Genomic DNA, 22,087 nt, shown 5'->3' with positions numbered 1-22,087 from the left:
ATATCTGTCTAAGTTTATTAAAGGATGAATTATATACAAAATAAAGCCTAGGAAACAGCGCACCCACAAATAAAAAAAAAAAAAGTAACATTTTACAAGGCTACTTAAAATCGCCTATCTTCGCAAACAAATATGGGGATTCAGTTACATCATATGGCCATATTGTGTTAAGCCTGCAATTACGTCACAGTACCCGAATATCGGTGGATCCTACACTAATTTTAACGTGGGAGATTACCATGCTAAATGCAATACTTACTGCCCAAACTGCTTCCAGAAGTATCCTTTCCTAGGGTCACCTTTAAGGGGGCTCCTATAGTGGATGGGTGGGGTGCTCAGTCCAATAGGAATCCGGTCTGGATTCCAAATACACATAGAAAAAAGGAGAATTGAGGGCACACCCAGAACATGCATTTCCAAGTAGTGCTGCTGTCGTAAAGACAAAAATATATACAAAATACAGATCATGGAATATTGTAAGTAGCCTTGTAAAATGTAAAACTGTATTTGTGTGTGTGTGTGTTTGCGTGCGCTGTTTTCTAATCTGTATTTTGTATTTATTTTGTTCTTTACAGCAGCACCATTACTTAGAAATGCATGTTCCTGGTGTGACCCCCTCCCCAAACCCCTTTTTTAAAATGTATTTATTTAATTTTTTATTACAGGTTTTCTGCCTTTCCAAACTCCAAGAAAACAGGATTTATTACAGTCACTAGCTGACTTGGTGCTGTAAACTATTTGGGATTACGCACTGTGCAATGATAGTGTATGGGGATGCGCAGCCCCAGAATAGTCATATTTAATGTAGTGTTTGTAAGTGTGTATGTGGATGTAGTTACGTTTATTATATTTGCATGAAAGTACTTTCTATTTCACCCAAGTTTTACGCTTGAATATAAAGTGCCAATACATGTGTAAAGATCCTCAGGGTTTTTTTTAATGACAATATCAGAAATAGTGCACAAATGATAGTGGTGTTGCGCACCCTAAGCCAAAATAGCCAGCCGGGAGTATTCAAGGAATTCGAGATATTTTTCTTTTGAGCTATTTTACCAAAGCAATTCCAATTCCCTTATCACTTACCTAACAATTCTCATTTTTAAAATATGTTGAAAAAGGGGGCGGGGCCTGACTACTGAAGGGAGCAGACGCATGTCTTTGCAGCTCCCGCTTATCGACTCACCTAAAGCTGATTATCGACGCACGGAGGCGGTAAAACAATGTCTTGGGGCTCCCAAACGATGGGGGACATCGAGACCGACAAGTGGACACCACGCAAGTGGTTCTATGTCCCAGACCCGACCCAAGCAGGTTTGCGGCCTACAAGCATGGCGGCGGTGGGGGAGGCGGCCGCTCTCCCACTGCTGAAACACACGGCAAGGCGAAGCTGGAATCCCCGTTCCCCCCCCTATGGGCCGGCGGGGGTTATCCCGGTCCCCACCGAAGCGACACATATGGCTGCACAGACGGCACCTGCCCACTCGGGCTGGAGTCCCGGACGCTCCAGGCCCAGCAGTATGGCGGACGCTCCGGGCCTTGTGGTCCCTGTACCCATGCACCCTCAAGCCTGGATCTGATATTCCAGCAATTTATGGACAAACTGGATCGACTCTTCGCAACACCCCATATACAAAACGGGGATACAACATGTGGGCCGAGGAAACAGAAGCGGAATGGGACTCCTAAGGGCTCTACAAACCCCTTAGCGCCCACGTCGACTACCGACTGCCCACCCGGGCCGAGGGTCATCAGGAGACTTACTCCTCAGCGTCAGCCACATCGCCGGAAGCCTAACCGCCGCTGGCGGCGACGGAACACCAGGGCTATCCGAAGCGCCCTTGCAGGGAAAAACTTGGCCTCCAGCAGCACCCAAGTTTGTGGTTCCAAGACGCAGACCCCACACGGAACCCAGGACAAAAGGGAGACTCAGCCGCCCTCACACCTCTCCCGCACTCAAAGTATTCCTAAACCACCGATACCCATGCTGAGACCACAGTCCCTCACCGGCAGCGGACACATACAAACTCTGTCACGCAGAGCAACGCAAGAGAACCCGGTTCGGAGACAGCCACTACAGCGGCAAGCCCAGACCGGAAAGCGCACTTCTCGGGCAGTTTCAAGGGGACCCCCCACAGCAACAACTACTACCTGCAGACTCTCAGCACATCGGGTCTACCTGCAACGCCCAGCCGGGCTATGGGACTCTGTATGCCCACGGAGAGGAGTCGGGTAAGCTGCTCTTAGCGCGAGGACTTCTTGGCCTCCAACCCTGCCCACTGGAATCTGGGGAATTTGACATAACACGAAAAAAGTGGACACTACCCTGTGTAGATTGACTGTGGACACTAGCCCATCATGTTTTATGCCGTTTCTGCATGTTATTAGACTGACTTTGAACCAACTGAAACAACAAAGATATATGTTCTACCCGACATCAAGATAGCCTAGAGCAGGGGTAGGCAACCTTCGGCTCTACAGATGTTTTGGACTACATCTTCCATAATGCTTTTACAGCCATATAGCTGGCAAAGCATCAAGGGAGATGTAGTCCACAACATCTGTAGAGCCGAAGGTTGCCTACCCCTGGCCTAGAGTAACCAGAAAAGTTAGCCTAAATGTATGGTATGCTACTGAGTACAAAGGCAGCGTATATAGTTTCCACGTGATGAAGCTTTAAGCAGCAAATGTTTACTTTATCTGTCAGACCTGCCTACTGTCTTGCATTATTCTACATGCAACTTGTTACATACTGTTTTACATAACTTAATACTAAACGGGATACACTCTGGCTATACAATCAACATGACTGCTATAAATTCTGTCTCTATGCATGCTTTCTATATTGGAACAAACATTTTGTGTTTTCCTAAACCTATACTGTACAGTTGCACCCAGTTTAAGTCAGTTTATGGCACGTGCGAAGAAATCCTATCTTAGAACCCTGTCTACATGGGTTGTGCAGCTTCTAGGCCTTAGACCGCATTAAATGGAGGACATGGTCACATGACTACGGACTGATAGGCGACTAACTCAGTCAAACGCAGCATTAACATGTTGCACCATACAGTAACACCGATTAGCCTGATATCTTTACGACACACTTTTCTTGTGAACTCAACACGAGTCCTACATATATCGCCATAAGCGACGTGAACCTACATGGTATAACAAGTTATAAGCATATGTGTACCGCTAATGAGTACAATCTGCTCTTGTCTCAAGATCCAGTTGATACTAATCAAGAATAGCTTGACCGTCATATTGTCTACCCATACACCACAGAATAGCCGACCATAACACTCTAGTATGCAGCCAATTGGACTTTATGCTTCCTAGCATGTATTTAAGCTTGATAACTACGACTTCTATTACTGTTCACCTGTTTTAGCAACTTATTGTTTTCTAGCATGTTTATATAATATAAAATGAGGCTGATACTTCTAAGAGATTTTGTAATTTGTCATGATGTTTCTCACCTGTATGACCCCTGCAAATCTCCCTCTCTTCATTCTGTACCACCATAACCACTTGCCTCAATAAAATAAAGATTGACAAAAAAAAAATATGTTGAAAAATGTTAGAGTCCCTCTAAGCATCATAACCATCACAGCTCATTGTAGTGCTTATGGTGCAGAGAGTGGGCTCCCCCAAGTGCATGTTGTGATTAGAAAACTATTGTTAAAGTGGCTACTGCAGCTATATATGTTTTTAATAGTGGTCATCAAAACCTATTCATGTCAACATTTAGATGGCGTTATGCATTACACAGGACATTACACTGATGTCAATAACAGTGGTATTTAAAGCGGGCTGGTTGGGTATGGAATTTGACATAGGGAGCATATTAGTTAAGGGCCATGTCAGCATTGGAGAATCTGTAGTGTTAGCAGTAATTAGGGTAGTGGTGTTAGTGGTAATTAGGGTCAGGGGAGGAATCAAACATACTAGTTTGTTCTCTGTATTAAATAATAAATACTGTAAAAGCCATGTATTTTATTTTAATATGGCCAATCTCTGTGTGCTCCACTAATTAAAGAGACACATATAACTACCCACAGAATATATTCCTGGTTCAAAAGTCCTCATCACCTTTTTAAAGTACTATCTGTTTTGTATCTCTATATTATGAACAGTTATTAAGAACAGAAGCCTTTAACTAGATCACTCCCAAGCTTATCAAGATCAAGATTAGATAAAAAAAAAGAGAGAAAGCTGTATAACTTTTACTCACCATAAGGGATTAATCTCTTAAACTACTTGTGGTTAACTATATATATATATAATCTCTAGAAATTCTCAGTCTCGTAGCAGAGAAAATCCACTGTTTGCCATCATTAATAAAGTAGTGATTTAGTGTAGGCAGCATTTCAAAATGGAAAATTAGCAAACCTGCCCACTTTAGAGAGGCGTTATCAGAGTGTCCTATATCTACTCTAAATTGGTCCCATTAAGGTTTGGTGTTAGGAATAGCATTCGCTTTTATTAGAATTAGAATTAGGAGTTATAGAGGAAAATTGACTTTGTGTAAAGGGACAGCTTCTTAGTCCCTCACCAAAGTAAAAGCTACTGAAACACTTATACGAAAGCAATAAATCAGAGATAAGTTATAATGTATAAAAAAACATGCATTATAATGTATAAACCAATGAGTTAAACCCTGCATTAAGATATAAAACAACACGTATTGAGATATAAAACAGAAACAAGAGGTGAAGATGATGAGCTTACAATCTAAGAATATTATCAGTATTAACGTAACCCCAATAATATCCTCTGCACAAAACTGAAATGTTATGATATATATGCGTAGTACACATGGTCATATGACTGCTACTGATAATACCCTTTTACCTAGAGTTACATGATGAACTATTGATGATTACGGATTTTTTTTTTATCATATTTTTGCTGAAATCAGTAGAAAGTGTGGGAGTTAAATAATAATGTTTGAGGGAAATCCTCACCTCATTTATTCCAGGCTGTTGTAATATATCGCAGCTTGTCTGTGTATCGTGTCTGTCTCTTGTATGGCACTGTGCAGTACGTTGAAGCTTTACGAATGATAACAAACAATAAAACAATGGTAGTAAAGAACATCTGGTGTGATAATGAGTAGATTATACGCACATTAGTAATGTTTTGAATAATTAAAAGTTTGTACAATTTTCTAAGTATTTAAAGTACATTTGGAAATGAATGGCTTGCTAAATCAACATTATTTAAAAGCGTGAGACAGTTTAATTCATTCATAGATTAGGAATCATGAATTTGTTGCACAAATGCAGGACTCCGAGTTCTTTTTGTCAGAGCTTTCAGTCGAGATTTCCGCATCCTGGGTGCTGTTCCTGGGTAACATAGCGCTAGCGAATCATTAGATGTGCAGCGGACACTATGATCGTGCAGAGAGAGCACTTCAGCAGCGTTCTCTGCATGGTCCTGCAGATGTGGGGAATGCCGGGAGGTTGTCTGTCAACCTTCTGTCACCCTTATGGGTGTTGTTAGTGATGCAAGTTGCATCACTGACGACAAACCCTTGAAGGCCCTCCCACCCATCCCTGCACCAATGGCAATGAAAGGGCCAACATGTTTGATCATGAGTCTCATATTGTGATTCATTTATTCATCAAAGGTCCATAACACCATAATAATGTTTTGCAGAATGCTGCACCATAAGCCTGCCTCCTTAGCCATGCCTCCTCTTGGAAGAAAAATTCCTTATCTATACATATACACAGCCCAGATCCTAACAGCATTCGGCTGGTCACTTTTAATTCACAACATAGCAGCTGACAGTCTGAGAAACTACAAACTGTCAGTGATAGCCTTACCTTGGTGTCTTCTTCTAATGCAGGTTGCTTTGTACTTTATACTACTCAGTGTTGTCAGTGGCTGAGCTGTTTGCATACATTTAATAAGGAAGTATTTTTTCTGATGTGAGGGGGCGGGGCTAAGGAGGAAGGCTTATGGCAGGGCTGTCCAAGAGGTAGATCCCCAGATGTTGTGGAACTACAACTCCCATGGTGCACTGCATGCCATAGAATGCATTTAGAACGACAAAGCATTATGGGAGTTGTAGTTCTACAACATCTGGGAATCTACCTGTTGGGCAGCCCTGGCTTATGGTGTAGAATTCTAAAAAAATATTTATTTATTTATTGTGCAAAACTATAAAGATTTAAGTATTCAAAATATACAGCCTATTCATGAGTCCAAAACCTCATTTATATTCTGTGTTTTCAAATCAAACGCATTTAAATTGTACTTCAGCTGGGCATGTCCCTTTCATGTGAGTGTAAAGCCTAAGGCCGGAGAAAAGGGAATGTAGTCATTTTTATATTTTATCTTTGTGCTGCATTTAAAAAGTTTGTATGACTGCTAGTAAACTCATAACCTTGGAGATCCACTGCTTTTAATATCAGTGGATGTATTGAGTTACTCGTGGCTCCATAAATTTTTGTGCATAAGGAGATTGCAGGGTAAATATTCATGTTACTCTGAAAAACACACAAAAATGTAGCTGAACTATGAGTCATTGGCAGTCAATGATGTATGATGACAACACCATTGTTGCTTTAAAATATTTTCAGATGGTCGTAGTAAAATATAAACTCATTTCTGTAAACATGTTCAGCTGTTTCACAGTGTTAGTCAGAATGTTTGTAGCTTTCAAGAATAACGCTTTTGTTACTTTCTCTTCATGACATACAGTAGATATTGACATTTTTAAAAACTGGTATTAGTGCCCCTTGGCTTGACTACTGTGATAATACCTTTATATTAAGAACTTTTTCTTTTCTCAATCACTTTTTTTATTGTATATTGACTACCAACATGAATAAAAGTAGTAACCGTAAATAAATATATTGCGAAATTCTTTATGAAATATATAGATTTTAAATTGAGATATTATAGAATTAGGATAAACACACTAAAAACGATAAAATATAGGCTTGTGCATTAGCAGAGAAAGTTCGTCCAGAGGGGCAACACAAATCATATGTACTGTAGTGTTAAAGGGTCAAATAAAATAAATAAATAATTAACAATCACTGTTTAGTAAATATACAACCAATAAGAACATGCATGTGTTTCATTATGCATGGTACTTGCAAAAACTGCAGTTCTCCTGTCGGCAGCCTTTCCAAGCCAGCCCCTTCTAACAGTGGCGTACACACAATCCATGGGGCCCTGGTGCGAAACTGATCCATGTCTCCCCTCATCCCCCAAAAGACACACACACAGACACATACATACAAACACACATACATACACACACACAGAGAGACATATGCATACACACAGACACATACATACACACAGACACATACATACAGACAGACACATACACACACATACAGAGACACATACATACACACAGACAGATACACACACAAGACACACATACATACAAAGACACATACATACAGACAGACACACATATACATACAGACAGACAGGCACACATACATTCACACAGACAGACAGGCACACTGACATACAGACACATACTTACAGACAGACACACACACACATACAGACACACATACATACAGGCACACACACACATACATACAGGCACACACACACATACATACAGAGACACACATACACAGACAGACACAGATGCAGACACACAAACACATACACACATACATACAAACAAAAACACACATATACAAAATGTTTAAGTCACCCTCCAGTTTCCTACCTTTTAGGAGGGTGACTTTCCCTGGGGTCCACTGGTGGCTCATGCTGGCAGGAGTCAGAGTTCTCACTCTGACTCCCTCTCCTTCCTCCCACGCGGGATGTCACAGACAGTCACTTCCTCCCAGCTGTGATGTCATCACAGGGGGCCCGTTTGCGCTGTCAAAGCACTGACTGGGCACCCTGGATATTCATTGCCATCGGGTGGCCCTAACAGCATGGGCCACCCGCTGGGCCCCTAGAATGTGCGGCCCTGACGGTGTGCTGCGCGGGTCGGGGCTGCAACACATGGCGGCGGGCACCCGGTCGCAGGGGTCCGCAGGGCGGCCGGGTCCCCTGGAGTGATGGGCCTGGTCACCGCTGTGACCCCTGTGACCGCGGTATGTACGCCACTGCCTTCTAACCCCGCCCAGACTTTCTGTCACTGTCCAACACAGACTTTTTAAAGCAGTCCAATGAGAAGTCTTTGCAAGGCAGGTGCTCTGGGCACTTGCCTGAATGTTGAATTTAGATTCACTGAGCTAAACAACCAGAAAGTATCAGACCGGTTGTCTGACAGAGAGGGGTTTGTAACCAGGTTCATCTACTAAAATCTGCACTTTTAGTAAAATCAAAAAAATTGATTCTGAACAACTAATCATGTCAACATTTTGGTGTATTTTTGAAAAGTACCTCATTCTGTGGGTATAGACCCCTAACAGCATTTCTAACATCACCCATAGTCTTTGCATTGGACTGCCAGATCCTGGACTCCCGAAAGAAAGGCCTGCATATTGTGCTGTCTTCTAGGTCTGTTGCTGGGTAAGAGCATCAGGGGTGGAGACAGATTACAGGAGTAGAGTCCAGCACCACACCATCTTTAGACTTCATTTGCCACCACTACTGAGAGACATAGGTCATGTGACCTGTAATTCTATAGGTCAGGTGACATGCCCTTGAAACAGAGTCAGATGGCTTTTGCCTGAGGGGATATTAGGTGTCATTTCCCAAAGAAATAGCACTAGACAGTGAAGCATACTTTCCTCGTTCTTATAATGTGGGTAATACCATTTTGTCATGGATACAAATATAAATATCTGCCACAAAGAAAATGCTTTTGTTCTTTCTTGCTTGGGAGGGATAATTACAAGAGATTACTGTAACTCATTACAAGCATAGAATATAACATAGAATATGGCTAATTCAAAGGAATACCCCAATCACCAGATCGTCAAGCATAAATAAAATAGAGCAAAAACATAAAATATGGAGACAACAAGCAGGAAATGTATCACATTTTGATGAGCAGATAAGTTTGAGGGATCTGTGGGGGGAATCTGTGACCTCTCTTTCCAAGCTGTCTGTTTCGGGCTATCATTAGCATAACTGGTTTTCTTTACAGAATAATTAGCTTTTTAGTTAACAAGTCGGTCAGTGGTTTACCGTAAGAATACATTGATAGATAACATGTAGATATATTATAGCTTAGCACAATACGAGTCATTTTATAAACCTTAGAGATTAAATTGGAGATAACCCTGTGACAGTCAATAGAAGATTTGTTCTTAGGTTTAAACTCCAGAGGATCTCATCAGCTGTGATAAAGATATTGACTATTATAACATGCACCAGAAAGATTGGTATTAACATTTCCTGAAACATTAATTTTTTTTACACCTGTGACCACTGCTCTTAACGGGACACCCACTGCCAAAATACAAAATAAGTAAAAATCACTGTTTAGTTAGATATACCCCAAATGTAAACTTACATGCATTAAATTATGCATTTTTTATTGGGGGTATGTATAAAACCAGCTTGCAACACCTGCAGTGCTTTTGTCTGCAGCCTTTGCAAACCCTTCCCTTTTAACCCCGCCCAGAATTTATGTGGCTGTCCAATCACATACCTCCCAATGCAGCTCAATAAGAAGTCTTTGCAAGGCAGGTGCTCTGAGTAATTGCTGCCTCTTGAGTTTAGCTCCATTGAGCTAAGAAAACCAGGAAGTAACATTACCTGTTGTCTGCTTAATAACCAGAGAGGTGTAACCAGGTTAATCTATAAAAGTGTAAATTTATTTTGCAAAATGAAAAAAGAGGACACACTCTTAACACACAAAGTTTTTTTTTCCAGTAAGCTAAAGTGCTTTAGGGGTCTGGAGTGCCCCTTTAACATATCCTTCCAAGGTGGAGGCAAGTAGTCCATGTATACTGTTGATTTAATTGACATCAGCATAGGTTCTCATTCTGTATGGACACAGACCTCAACAACCCCCATTTAAATTGCATTTAGGTAATGTAAACAAACGGGTAACTCTAAGCACCATAACAACTTAATCTAACTGAAGTGGTTACAGTGCAAAGATTCTATCATCAAGGCTATTAATAATGCCTCACAAATTAAATTAATCTATGGCCACTGGCAGCCCTACGGGTTCTTTTCTGATCTCTGTGATAGGCAGCTTTTGGAACCAATACAGAATTCTGGATACAATTTTACTTTTTATAGTATGTGTGTAATTGAGATAAGCAAGTCATCCCACTTTTCCATGTCTGCTTTTAGAACGGACCACGATTATAAAACAACCTTTGGGTCTTGGCCATCAAAAGTATTCCCAGGTATAAAGCGGCCATACTCAGAGTGAATGAGAGCCATATGCAATTGTTTCTGGATAAAAAAAATAAATAAAAATGTTTTAATCTCAGATTAAAAAAAAAACCATAAGCCACTCTTTTGGCAGTTTATGTCCCATCAAATTGAGTGCAATAGAGAAGCAACACTTGCTAAACAGCTTATGTGAAATATAACTCTAATAACTTCATCCATGAACCAGCTGAGCATGATAAGAATTTTAGACCACAATATCTATATTTATCAAGTCATCATTTTATTTGGTACATAAAAATATTAATTATAAACATCTCTTGAACTAATACTGCCGTAAAGTGTGTTTTTCCCACATAAGAATCCCTAAATCTTAATAAAACCACCCATTTGTATGAGACTTTACACTGGAGATTTATCATTAATTTAGCTGCACAGGCCAGTTTTTAGAGTTTAGGAAATATTCGTGCAAATCTCTGTAAATGTTTTTTTCTAATGATTAATTATCCGCATTTAAAAAAAAATGCATTTTTGGACATAGTTACTCTTTAAGTAGTTTATTTGTATAGTTACTCTTTAAGATTATTTGTACGGAGTTAGTATTTCTACTGGATGGTAACAACATGTATTATTGTGCGCTTGTTTCATTATACACGTATCGTATTAATTTCTCTAACAATATCCAGGTACACACGTACATTGTAGTAATATAAGTACAGTAACATGAACCAAAAGTGTAAACAGATTTCAACACAGTAACATAATAAAGATGAGTAATACATAAATTACGTGACTCAACTGTAGCTTAAATATTAAATAACCAGCAGGAATCACACAACGCTTATGTTGTGTCATTTACTGCTTGAATTACAGTATCATGTAAAACTGATGTTTATGTACTTTATTACGAAGATTGTTTCATTGTCATCTTAGTGAAGATAAAATTGTGAAATTGGTGTTAAATGCATTCTGTCTCCAACTTTTTAGGTCTAGGTTTTGTTTTTCTTAGAATTATTAGCTTAATGTAGTTGTTTTGGTGAGTATAGTCAGTCCCTGCAGGCTTTTTAATGTAAACACTGCCTTTTCAGAGAAAATTCAATGCATCTCTTTGAGGAGATGCAGATTAGCCAGGGCGACATTTAGCTCTGCCCTCAACCACACCTCCTTTTCTGACATCAATAGAATTGATGATCTCAACCAATCCAATGATTTCTTATCGGAAAGCAATGTGATTGGCTGGGCTGAGATCATCAATTCTGATAATGTCAGACAAGGAGGCGGATCAAGGTCGGGCCAGACGCGAGGAGCGAGTTTTAACCCTTTTACTTTCCTGACAAGGGGGTTGAGGGACTAGATAGTGATATTATAACTATAGTGTCAGGAATACATGTTTGTGTTCCTGGCACTATAGTGCTCCTTTAAATTCTTCCAGTTTTATATATTTTTTTTGCACTTGTTTTCCTTTAGTTATTTTTTTTTTAATTTCTATTCATTTTTCTGTTTGACTTTCTGCTGCTGGTGGGATGGGTAGCAGAGGATACTGTGACAACTCTCACTCTCTTATCTGCTGATAGCAGGTCAAATGACTCCATGACATTTTCTTGCATACAGGCACATTCACTAAGCTCTAAACTCCTGTACACGTCTCTGCTTTTACTTGGAACAATCTCTCTTTATATTCCTTTTCAAACTGTTTTTGTAAGTAGGTTAATGTTTTACCAATGAAAACATGTCTAAAGGTTAGCTGAAAACGTATACATTGCATTTCCTTTATTTATTCAATTAGAACATGTTTTATCAATAGGAATACACCAGGATCGATCTGGCTCCCGAGTAGATCCTAGGGTGCAAATTCAGTACAGTAAAACAGTTATAAAGGTATTATATATTTGAATGTATGCTCAAAGCCTGGGGTCAACTCTGAGCTTTATCTCCATGCCTCAGGTACATAAGTATTTTTGGACATATTAGTTTACAGAGCACTATGATTGTTAAAACCCACACAATGGCCAAGAGCACTCTAACTGATTTAAGTTCAGAGCCGGGCATAGCTCATTGACTGAGAGTGATAAGCTGATTGATAGTGATCAAAACAATTAAGCGCCACTGTCACCCTCCCCCCCCAAAACTAGTATTTCATAATGATAACATTTTCATGAAATTCGAACCAGTCAAAAGATATACTGAGACAAAGTAGGTACTGAAGAGGGCCGGTAGGAAGAGTATGGCAGTGGTTGAGGTAAATATAACTCACCTTCTCCTGCAACAAAGTCATTGTCGGGGATCTTTGCGAATTATGCAAAGACCCCAGACGGTGACAGAGTCTCTTTAACCCCTTAAGAACACATGACATGTGTGACATGTCATGATTCCCTTTTATTACAGAAGTTTGGTCCTTAAGGGGTTAAAGGAAGTTACTGAGAGGGGACAGAGAGCGACACCTGGCAGACTTCAGGTAAAAAATCAAACCATTATGAACTGGTTTGAATTCTTCCCATCACCATAACCACTTGGAATATTCCTTTAAATGATAAGGTATTTTTTTAATACATCTATAAATATCAATAAATCTAAAAAAAAAAAAATATATATATATATATATATATATATATATATATTAGCTTTTAGCCAATACCATTCACCAATGCTAAATTGAAGAAATAATTGAAACCAAAATGAACTCACTCCATAATTTTCTTCCATTATCCTGAATGCAGCTTCCCACAATGCTTAGCATATCGCTACACACAAAACTTTGGGATTTACTAAACTAGGATTTGTAGAGAATTTTAAATAATAGGTTAAAATAGCCAGGATGTGTTTATAGCTGAGATTATTTTATTCTTCAACTTAGCTATTTTTTTCAACAGTTTATAGATCACTACAATTTGCTGTTTAGTGAATAAATCATCGATACTTCTATATTTATTTCCAGAGTGAAAGATCACCCCTTTATTTGAAGGATACATAGACTATAATTGGGTTCCCAAGCAGGTTGGAAGACATTTAAAAATATATATATAAAGCATCTTAAGAAACCTCAATGTAGAAAAAATGATGTAAACTTTTAGTTTAAAATATAAATATTTGTTTAGAAAAAAAAATATTTCCAAATAGCATATTAAACTTTGTGTAGTGCGAGACGACCATTACATGGCTAGCTCACTCATAAACACAAACTGAAATGAAGGGCAGCGACCACCTGGGCTAAATTATGCCCAGGCAAAAGGGAGCATATATACTTCTGCTATAGCTGTACTCACAAGAAAGACGTGAGTGTGTGTGTGTTAGGAATAGAGAATCCTTTAAAAGCAATGTGTTGGGTAACTGGCACGCATGACCCAATAAGACCTGCTGAGCCTTCCTTGAATTGAATTTTTAGGGAACCAACGCATAATTTAGTATTTGAATCTGCTTTTGACAATTATTTGTTTTATTTTTTCGTTTTTGTTTTAATCTTTGGTCCATTTTGTTTTTCCAAACAGCTAAACTAATGTATAGCACATTTTCTTCCATTCTCCATGATATTCTTATTTATTGATTTCAGCCATGCAAGGTATTATCGTGTTTCTACACATTAACAAGCCAAATATGTAAAGTATGTTTTCAGTAATAGAAAGATATGCTTAACATATTAAAGATGTGGTATTCATATCCAGAAATAAAACACTGGCTCCAGACCAAAACAAACCTAAATATTTTGCCAGCAGTTTGCAGTTTACAGTAATCCCCAAATATATCCCTCATTCTTAAATCTCTTCCTTAAACATGTGCCGATACCCTTAAACATAAGTCACTGGAGAGCTGGTGGACAGTGAGATAAAGGTTTGAGTTAAGAGGTTTATTGTTTTTGCAGAGCTAAAGTTTAAGTATTCAAGATGCCATTAATTCTTCTTTGACTTGTACAGTGAGCTGTCAGTTTCGAGGCAGACTCTAATGTGGGCTTCCCCAATTGCCGAACCACAACTCTCATGCTGCTCACAGCATATACTTGCTCCATTGCTTACTGGCTTCGAGAATTGTAGTTAAGATGCACATATTGCGCAGCCATGCCTTTGAGACCCCCTATTTGTTGTTGAACTACAACTCCCATTCTAAATAAGGACATTTGGAATATATGCAAATTTGGGGGACTGGCATTATAGAGCAGCCTCCTAATTGACTTCAGATACACAATGGCAATGCAATACCTTTAGTTTCCATTTGTAAGTACCTAACCAGTGTTGTCAATTTAAAACAAAAACAGAAAACATCTAATGCATACTTAATGTATCTCTTTAAAATGCCACAATGTTCTAAAAAATGTTTGATGCTGATTTTCAGACAATAAACCAGTATAAAACTGTCTACTCTAGCTTTAAAAAGTGTTTTCACACCCTTATGAATGCCATCAGCCAATCCTTACAGTAATGTGGTGCTGAAGATGTTATGGTAAACATGTATGTGTATGACTGTATGGTGATGATTCTGTCATTTTTTTTATTGTTATTGTCTGCTTGTGGCGCCCAGAATTCATCCAAACCTAAAATATCTTTCACGGCATAGATAATCATCTGACAGTTGTGGAGTACCTTAAGGAAATACGGGATCTTAGCTCAGGGAAATGCTTTGAGTAGTTTATAATTTTATAAATATATAGGGATGGGGGTTGGAGGTAAATAAAAAGTGTAGTGTTAAAACTAGACATATTAAAGCAGCACTGTCTTGCAAAGACCACCCTCCTGGACGGTGACATCGCCGCTGGGGGTCCGGTGGCTGTGGGGGTCAAGCAAAGGTGAGTTTAACAACCTGAACCAGGCCCTTATGGGCACCGTAATCGTCTACCAGCCGGTCTTCTTCTGCTTGGTGCCGACACCACATCATTGTGTTAGTTGAATTCAGCAGTGAGGTCTATGGAGAGTTCCGCATGACCATGGAATACTCCATAGACAAAAACAATTTCCTGCAGTCATGGCTGGTGACGGCTGGGAGATTGATAATTCTAGACAAAGGTATCTCTGCCCAGTGTCTAGAAGTGTACGGTGTAGGAAAAATACTGAGACAAAGTAGTCCCTTCTTGTCTCAGTATATCTTTTGACTGTGTGGGAATTTCAGCAAAATTCCGACACAGTCAATATGAATATTTCATTAAGATTCAAATACACATTTTTCCTAGTTATTCAGCTAAGCGGAGAAACACTCAAGAGGCAGCAATTGCCCAGAGCACCTGCCTTGCAAAGACTTCTCATTGAGCTGAATTTGGAAGTCTGTGATTGGACAGCCACAGCAAGTCTGGGCGGGGTTAGAAGGGGAGGGATTGCAAAGGATACAGACAGGAGAACTGAAGGCTTTACAAGCTGTTTTTAAACATACTCACAAAGTAAAAATGCACATTAAATGCATGCATGATGGCATTGGTGGCACATCTACTAAATAGTGATATTTATTTATTTATTGTGGAGTGGAATGTCCTCTTAATGGAGCACTCCACACTCATAAAGGACTTTGACTTGCTGAAGTGCTTTATGAGTGAGGAGTATCCCATTAAAAATAATTTAATGTGGAGTGTTCCTTTAATAAGTGTGTATCTTGTTACGAATACTGATTTAAGTCACTATTAGAGAAGAATGTTTAACTTTTGCTGAATATTTGGCCAAGGTCAGTTAGTACTAATTACATGATGCTTTGTTCATCCTCTAGCGCTCAAACTGTTAAAGTCAACAATTACCGTCTTACTCAGAACATGTCAAGCTGTCTGATTTATAATTTATACAGGACACTATATCATGTCTTCTGATAGCAGAGGGCCATGTTCCTTATACTATAGCATCTATCATTCTGCCAGAGTGTTTGACATTCTACCTGTGACATATTAATTGAAAGAGGACTTTCAATAGTCTGTCTTAATGAATGATGGTTTAAAAGTATAAAGGTAGATGTAATGTGTCTGGAAAAGCTCATTTATTTTTGTACTAGATTAGCCGCACAACACGTTAACACATATTCCTGATATTAACTGATGTTTTTTGAAAATTATTATAATTATTATTATTAATACTTGATAATATGCACTGTGTCTGGAGGTACATAATAATTGAAATACTGCAATTTACTTAAAACGTGTTATTTTCAACCATAATTTTTTAACTAAATAACATAAAAGGTGTAACTAAGTAGAATGGCATTCCATTGTAGGTATAAACTTAACTGTATGTGATGCCTCCTGTGGTCATATGTGAACTTGCAAAAAGCATCTGCAGTTGTTTTGCAGCACAGAGGAAAATCGTTCCCTTATCCCTTTTCTTAAGTTGGAGCAAGGCTCCTCAACACAGGGCAACCTCAATGCCGCAATTCTTGCAGTTTATGGTTGAAACAGCTTACTCTAGGACAGGGGTAGACAACCTTCGGCACTCCAGATGTTTTGGACTACAACTCCCATAATGCTCTTATAGCCACAATGCTGGAAAAGCATCAAGGGAGATGTAGTCCACAATATCTGGGGTGCCAAAGGTTGCCTATCCCTGCCCTAGGAAGTGCCTGGTATATGCATTGCGGATGTATCTGCAGTTTTTTTGCTCCAATTTGTATTGAACTACAACATTCATATTTCTCTGCCAAATGTTGAAACAATAACTGTTAGACACATTTGTGCTTAGAACAAAATAATAAAAAATAAAAAAACAGTGTATGTGAAGCAGTCAATCAAAGATCTGAACACTGTTCTATGTTTTTATTGATCTTTAAAAAAAAAAAAAAAATGTTTAACTATTGCAACATCCATTCTTAATTGCACCCCCAAGTAAAGTAACTAGATTTGTATTATTTATTGTATCTAAACGGGCATTAGAGAAGTACCTGAATTTTCTGATTGTTTCGGGCCTTTCTTTTTTTTTATTTTAACATCTTTATGTGAATTTGGCATCTGCCACTGGTATTTCATTCAGGTTTAAAAAAAAAATATCCTGTATAATAATAGCTGATAGAGATTGGAGTATTCTGTACAACTATTAACATGAGTTGCCTGTGAAAGGTCTCTGATTGGGGCAGAGCGAGTTAACCCTTTAATTTCCAGACAGTTGTCCAGCATAGTTCCTGTGGACACTAATAAATCAGGAAACTACTTACAGAGGTCATTGCATCTTGATTTGCTTCTCTTTCTTGATATTAGAAAGTGAAAAGAGAATTTCCTCTGACAGTGACATTTTAGTGAATAAATGGAATGCCAAAAGAATATACTGCAAGACGGCATGTGCATCAGTAATCCGTGTAGCTGAAAATTATTCTATGCAATTGTTGTGCTGTCTTGTTCTAGGGTAGCAGTCATAGAAAAGGGGAACACAGTGCGCTTAGTGTCATGGAAAGAATCATGAGTAAAGTTTGTAAATGTTAACGCTTCTATCATACATTCAGGACTCAACATTGTTTTATGGGTAATGCATTTTCACTCTCTTAAGAACCAGAAGGGGTTAATATTGACATCAGACGTCAATAACGGTCACACAGTCCAGTAAGAGCAAGTCAGCAGATGTTGGTGAAGCCAACTAACTGAGCTGCCCTGTGCCGCTGCATAGATTTCAGAAGGGAGGGAAAATGAGGAAATGCAGACAGAGAAAGTTTTGTATAAAAAGCTATGTTTAATTAAGTGGAAAGAGGGACGTCTGCTAGCAGCCTCTTTAATTGTATTGTTGGCTTGTTTCTGTCTTCCAATTGACTGTCGAAAAAGATAGTGCGTGCGTGCGTGCGCGCGTGCGCGCGTGTGAATGTCTGTGGTTCCTTTGAATAAAATTGTGTTCTCCTTTCACCTCCACATATAGTGTCCAAGTGAAGGCCTGTAGTTCTACAGACGTGAGTACTGACAGATCTTTTGTCATCATTGTATTACAAAAGATAAAGTCGAACTCTAGAAATGGGGGACTGAGCATTATGAGAAATATAGCTCACCACTGCTGGTGGGTGCTATTAGCCAGTATTTGATTTGTAGATTCTGTTATCACTGCTGAGTGTACGGTACATTAATTCATGATTTAAACATCTGAAGCAGGCATTATCAAACCCTGGAACCGTGTCAGTTCATCATTCTTAGGCAGCCAAGCCCATGCAATTAATAAAGTAGTGTGCATTGTAGTCCAATTGTAGCTTGAGTGCTTGAGGCTACCTTTGCTTGATTTGAAGAATTGTCTGGAGAATATACGTGAGGGCAAGCTGTACAAAATCATACGGAAGTCATTTCAATTTCCTTAGTTCCATTACATACATGCAATTTATTAAACAGGCTTTCCCTTTAGGCACCTAATCTGCTCCTAATCGTGCACTTCTATACGTATATCCCTTGACTAGCATAATTAAACATCCAGGGATAATTATACGATTTTGTGTAATCTTAGAATACCCCTTGGACATCATGGTTATATTATGAGTGAGAGAAAGGTAGAAATAAAACTATTAGTAGAATAAAGTACTTTAACTTTGAGTATTTATATTCATTCAAAGTATTATGGCCAGACCATAGGCGCCTGTTATCTTGTTTGTGATGCAAAATGCACCTCTCCGATTTCAGACCTTCACACTGTTTTTCCGTTATGTGATGGAAGGATCAGAGAAAGACCATTAAAGGGCCGATTTCAGAACACTTCCATGATAATTTATGAAACATCTCCAGTCACTTTCTGTTCCCATTTTTTTGTATGTTAGGGACAAGGACAGGGGTCTACAAGGCAGGCAGGCAGGCAGGCAAGCAAGTATTACTAAAATCAATAATTTTCATTAGGAGTAAAGAACAGACTCTGGTCATCTCAGTTAGCCATTTAGAGTATCACTTTATATAATACTTCTAATATTTCATTACTTTTACTCCCACCTACTGGCTAACTGCTCCATAATTTATTTTCCAACTAGTATTAAATCCCTTTACAAGTTCTCCTGGCCAGGCTTGTCCGGGTCCCATTACACAGTATGGGGTAGGCTTGGCAAAGGTTGACATATAATGCTTAATTAGAATAAAACTAGGAAACTACAGTTTATATAAGACTGTGTCAGCTTGTTATTTCGGTCTGTAAGTGTATATGGCTTTAATATATTAGATGGGGCCCCTTCTGACTGTTACCCCATCGCGTCACCTCATAATCTACTTCTGGGTTTTGAAACAGTTTTTATTCCTTTTGTGTCTTCAAAAAGACATGAATCCCAATGGATCAGCAGTAATGCTGGCCATACGTTAAGGAACGAAAACAGGGCTTAGAAGGTTGAGTGGAAAAACCAACCAGCCTTTTGATAAAATATGTTTTGTCTAAATAATTGAAGTCTTGTCAAGAACAAACAGTTGCAAAGGAATATATACTGCACTTTCACAAGTTTTGGGTTGAGACTTCTCCGAATATTAAGAGACAATCAGAGATTTGTTTTAGGGTTAAAAATTCACAATTCTGTTTGTGAATGTTTGTGTGTTTTTGTGTTTGTGATTTTAAGGTTTTTGTTATTTTATTTATTTATTAGTGACCTGTTGATATATTTGTCAGTGTAATTAGTGTATGTACATTTCAGGAAATGCTGTAATGATCTTTAGTCTCCTGGTATTTGCCAATAATGGTCATACACGATAAACAATTATGACTGAAATAACATTATAAACAGATTACCCACTTTTTCGAAGGTATCATTTTTAACATTGCATTCCTATAGATCAGTGGAGTGTCAAACTTATATCTTTGTTGTCCAAGCAAATCTATGTAAAATTTTACATATTTAAATTTGGGATGTATGTTGGACCTATTCAGGAGCCAAAAAAAGCTATTTATACATATACATGTGATTGCATCCATAGGAACATGTGAACTGCCTTTTCTTATTTTTTTCATATCTAAAATGTAAAAAAGAACACAACCCTACTGCAGTGAAAGATCAGATTTTATTTTGGCTTTGTCCTTTGTAGTCTGGAAATTCTAACACATATGTTTTTATCCACTGATGACCTTAGGACAGCACTGTTATTATAACCTATGTAGTCCTCTGATAATATGCAAACACCTATTGTGAATGAATGTACATTGGGGGGAAAGGTCGTTCTCTAAACCTGGGTCAAAATATCACATCTCTCAAGGGTTAGTTTGACATGTAAGAGAATGTGCAGTTCTTCACAATTTGTTTTTTATGCTCTCTGATTCTAAGCATGTTTCTCTTTGTTCTCTAGGCCTGTCCCGGGCTCTCTCTCATCTCTACTGCACCTACATAACAGACAGCGACAGCCCATGCCTGCCTCAATGCCTGGTACCCTCCCTAATCCCACCATGCCTGGATCCTCTGCAGTATTGATGCCTGTAAGTTGCTCATTTTATAATGTCCTCAGTTATGTAATGCAAAAAAATTACTTTATACAATACAGACAATAAGACCTCATGGGGCCCCTCAAAAAATCACTGATTCCCCACTCAATATACATTCCAACACACATGCACACATATGTCTCACACACACAAACTCACACATACAAATGCATACTGCCACATACACATAAATACACAAAGACACACATATACTCATACACAGGTACACTCTGCTAGACACACACACATAGATACACAATGTCAAATACACACACGTACAAATTGCCAGATAAACTCTCACACATATTTATACAGCCAAACATACACATACGGCTACACACTGAAAGACACACAGATACAGACACTCATATGTAAACTGCCAGATACACAAACTCAAGCAAAGAAACACAATGCTAGACACATACACAAACACAGTTCCATATACACAAAGATACACTGTCAGTTACAAAGACACTCACAGATTCACTCACATACAGACAAACTAACACAGAAATATTAAAATACATGCAGTTTTTAGCCACCCTCATGTTTGTCTACCATTTAATTTGATTTCCCTGGGGTCTAGTGAGAACAGGTTGCACCCGTACAGCGGGCTGCTGTCATTTTCACTCAAGTGAGGAATCCTTAGAGCACTTGAAGGAACTGATATAACATATCATCCTTCCAAAGCTGATGCACAGAAGTGGAACTGGGGATGGCTGTACAACTGGTAAGGGTGCACTCAGGATATTTTTCTATCTCCCCAACCAGAATGTAAAGAACAAGCAGATGTAAGTGAGTTCCTTACCAGAGTGACTGCCCTGCAGTCAATGCTTGGAGAGATTATATCTATTAAAAGGATTCTCCAATGCCAGGAAAACATATTTATTTTCCTGGCACTGCAGGACCCTCTAGTGCCATTCTCCCTCCCACCCCCCATCCCAAGTTGCTGAAGGGGTTAAAACCCCTTCAGTAACTTACCGGAGTACAGCGCCGATGTCCCTCGGTGCTGGGTCAGGCTCCGTCTTCTCTCCTGTCAGCGGGGAGAGACTTAATGCCCATGCGTGGCAAAGGCCGCGCACGCACATTAGATCTCCCCATAGGAAAGCATTATACAATGCCACTTAGACAGCCACTAGAGGAGGACTTAACCCTGCAAGGTAATTATTGCAGTTTATAAAAACTGCAATAATTACACTTGCAGGGTTAAGGGTAGTGGGAGTTGGCACCCAGACCACTCCAATGGGCAGAAGTGGTCTGGGTGCCTGGAGTGTCCCTTTAAGTAGTCACTCGTTTACAGGGGTTTACCACAAGGTAGTAACTGAACTACAACCGAACTACAGAAATACATTTCTTAAAATCTAAGAATTAGTGATGTCCCGAACAGTTCGCCGGGAACCGTTCGCCGGTGAACATAGCGTGTGCGCGGTCGCGAACACACGCGATGTTCGGTCCGCCCCCTATTCATCATGGAGGTGGGAGGGTCTGGGAGGGAGGGTCTG

General features: G+C 39.2%; 1 protein-coding gene across 2 annotated transcripts in view; it reads left to right on the top strand.

The window, feature by feature from the left end:
* CREB5 (cAMP responsive element binding protein 5) overlaps positions 1 to 22,087 on the top strand; it is a 338,119-nt gene that overhangs the window by 216,841 nt on the left and 99,191 nt on the right. For both annotated transcript variants that reach the window (XM_063452336.1, XM_063452335.1), the window contains one exon: positions 20,453 to 20,579. In XM_063452336.1, the coding sequence (XP_063308406.1) occupies positions 20,453 to 20,579 (127 nt within the window). The remainder of the gene's footprint in view (positions 1 to 20,452; positions 20,580 to 22,087) is intronic.

Source organism: Pelobates fuscus, chromosome 4 (genome assembly GCF_036172605.1).
Source record: "Pelobates fuscus isolate aPelFus1 chromosome 4, aPelFus1.pri, whole genome shotgun sequence".
Lineage (NCBI taxonomy): Eukaryota > Metazoa > Chordata > Amphibia > Anura > Pelobatidae > Pelobates > Pelobates fuscus.
The sequence above is the reverse complement of the archived record's forward strand: the minus strand, read 5'-3'. Positions and strand labels throughout refer to the sequence as shown.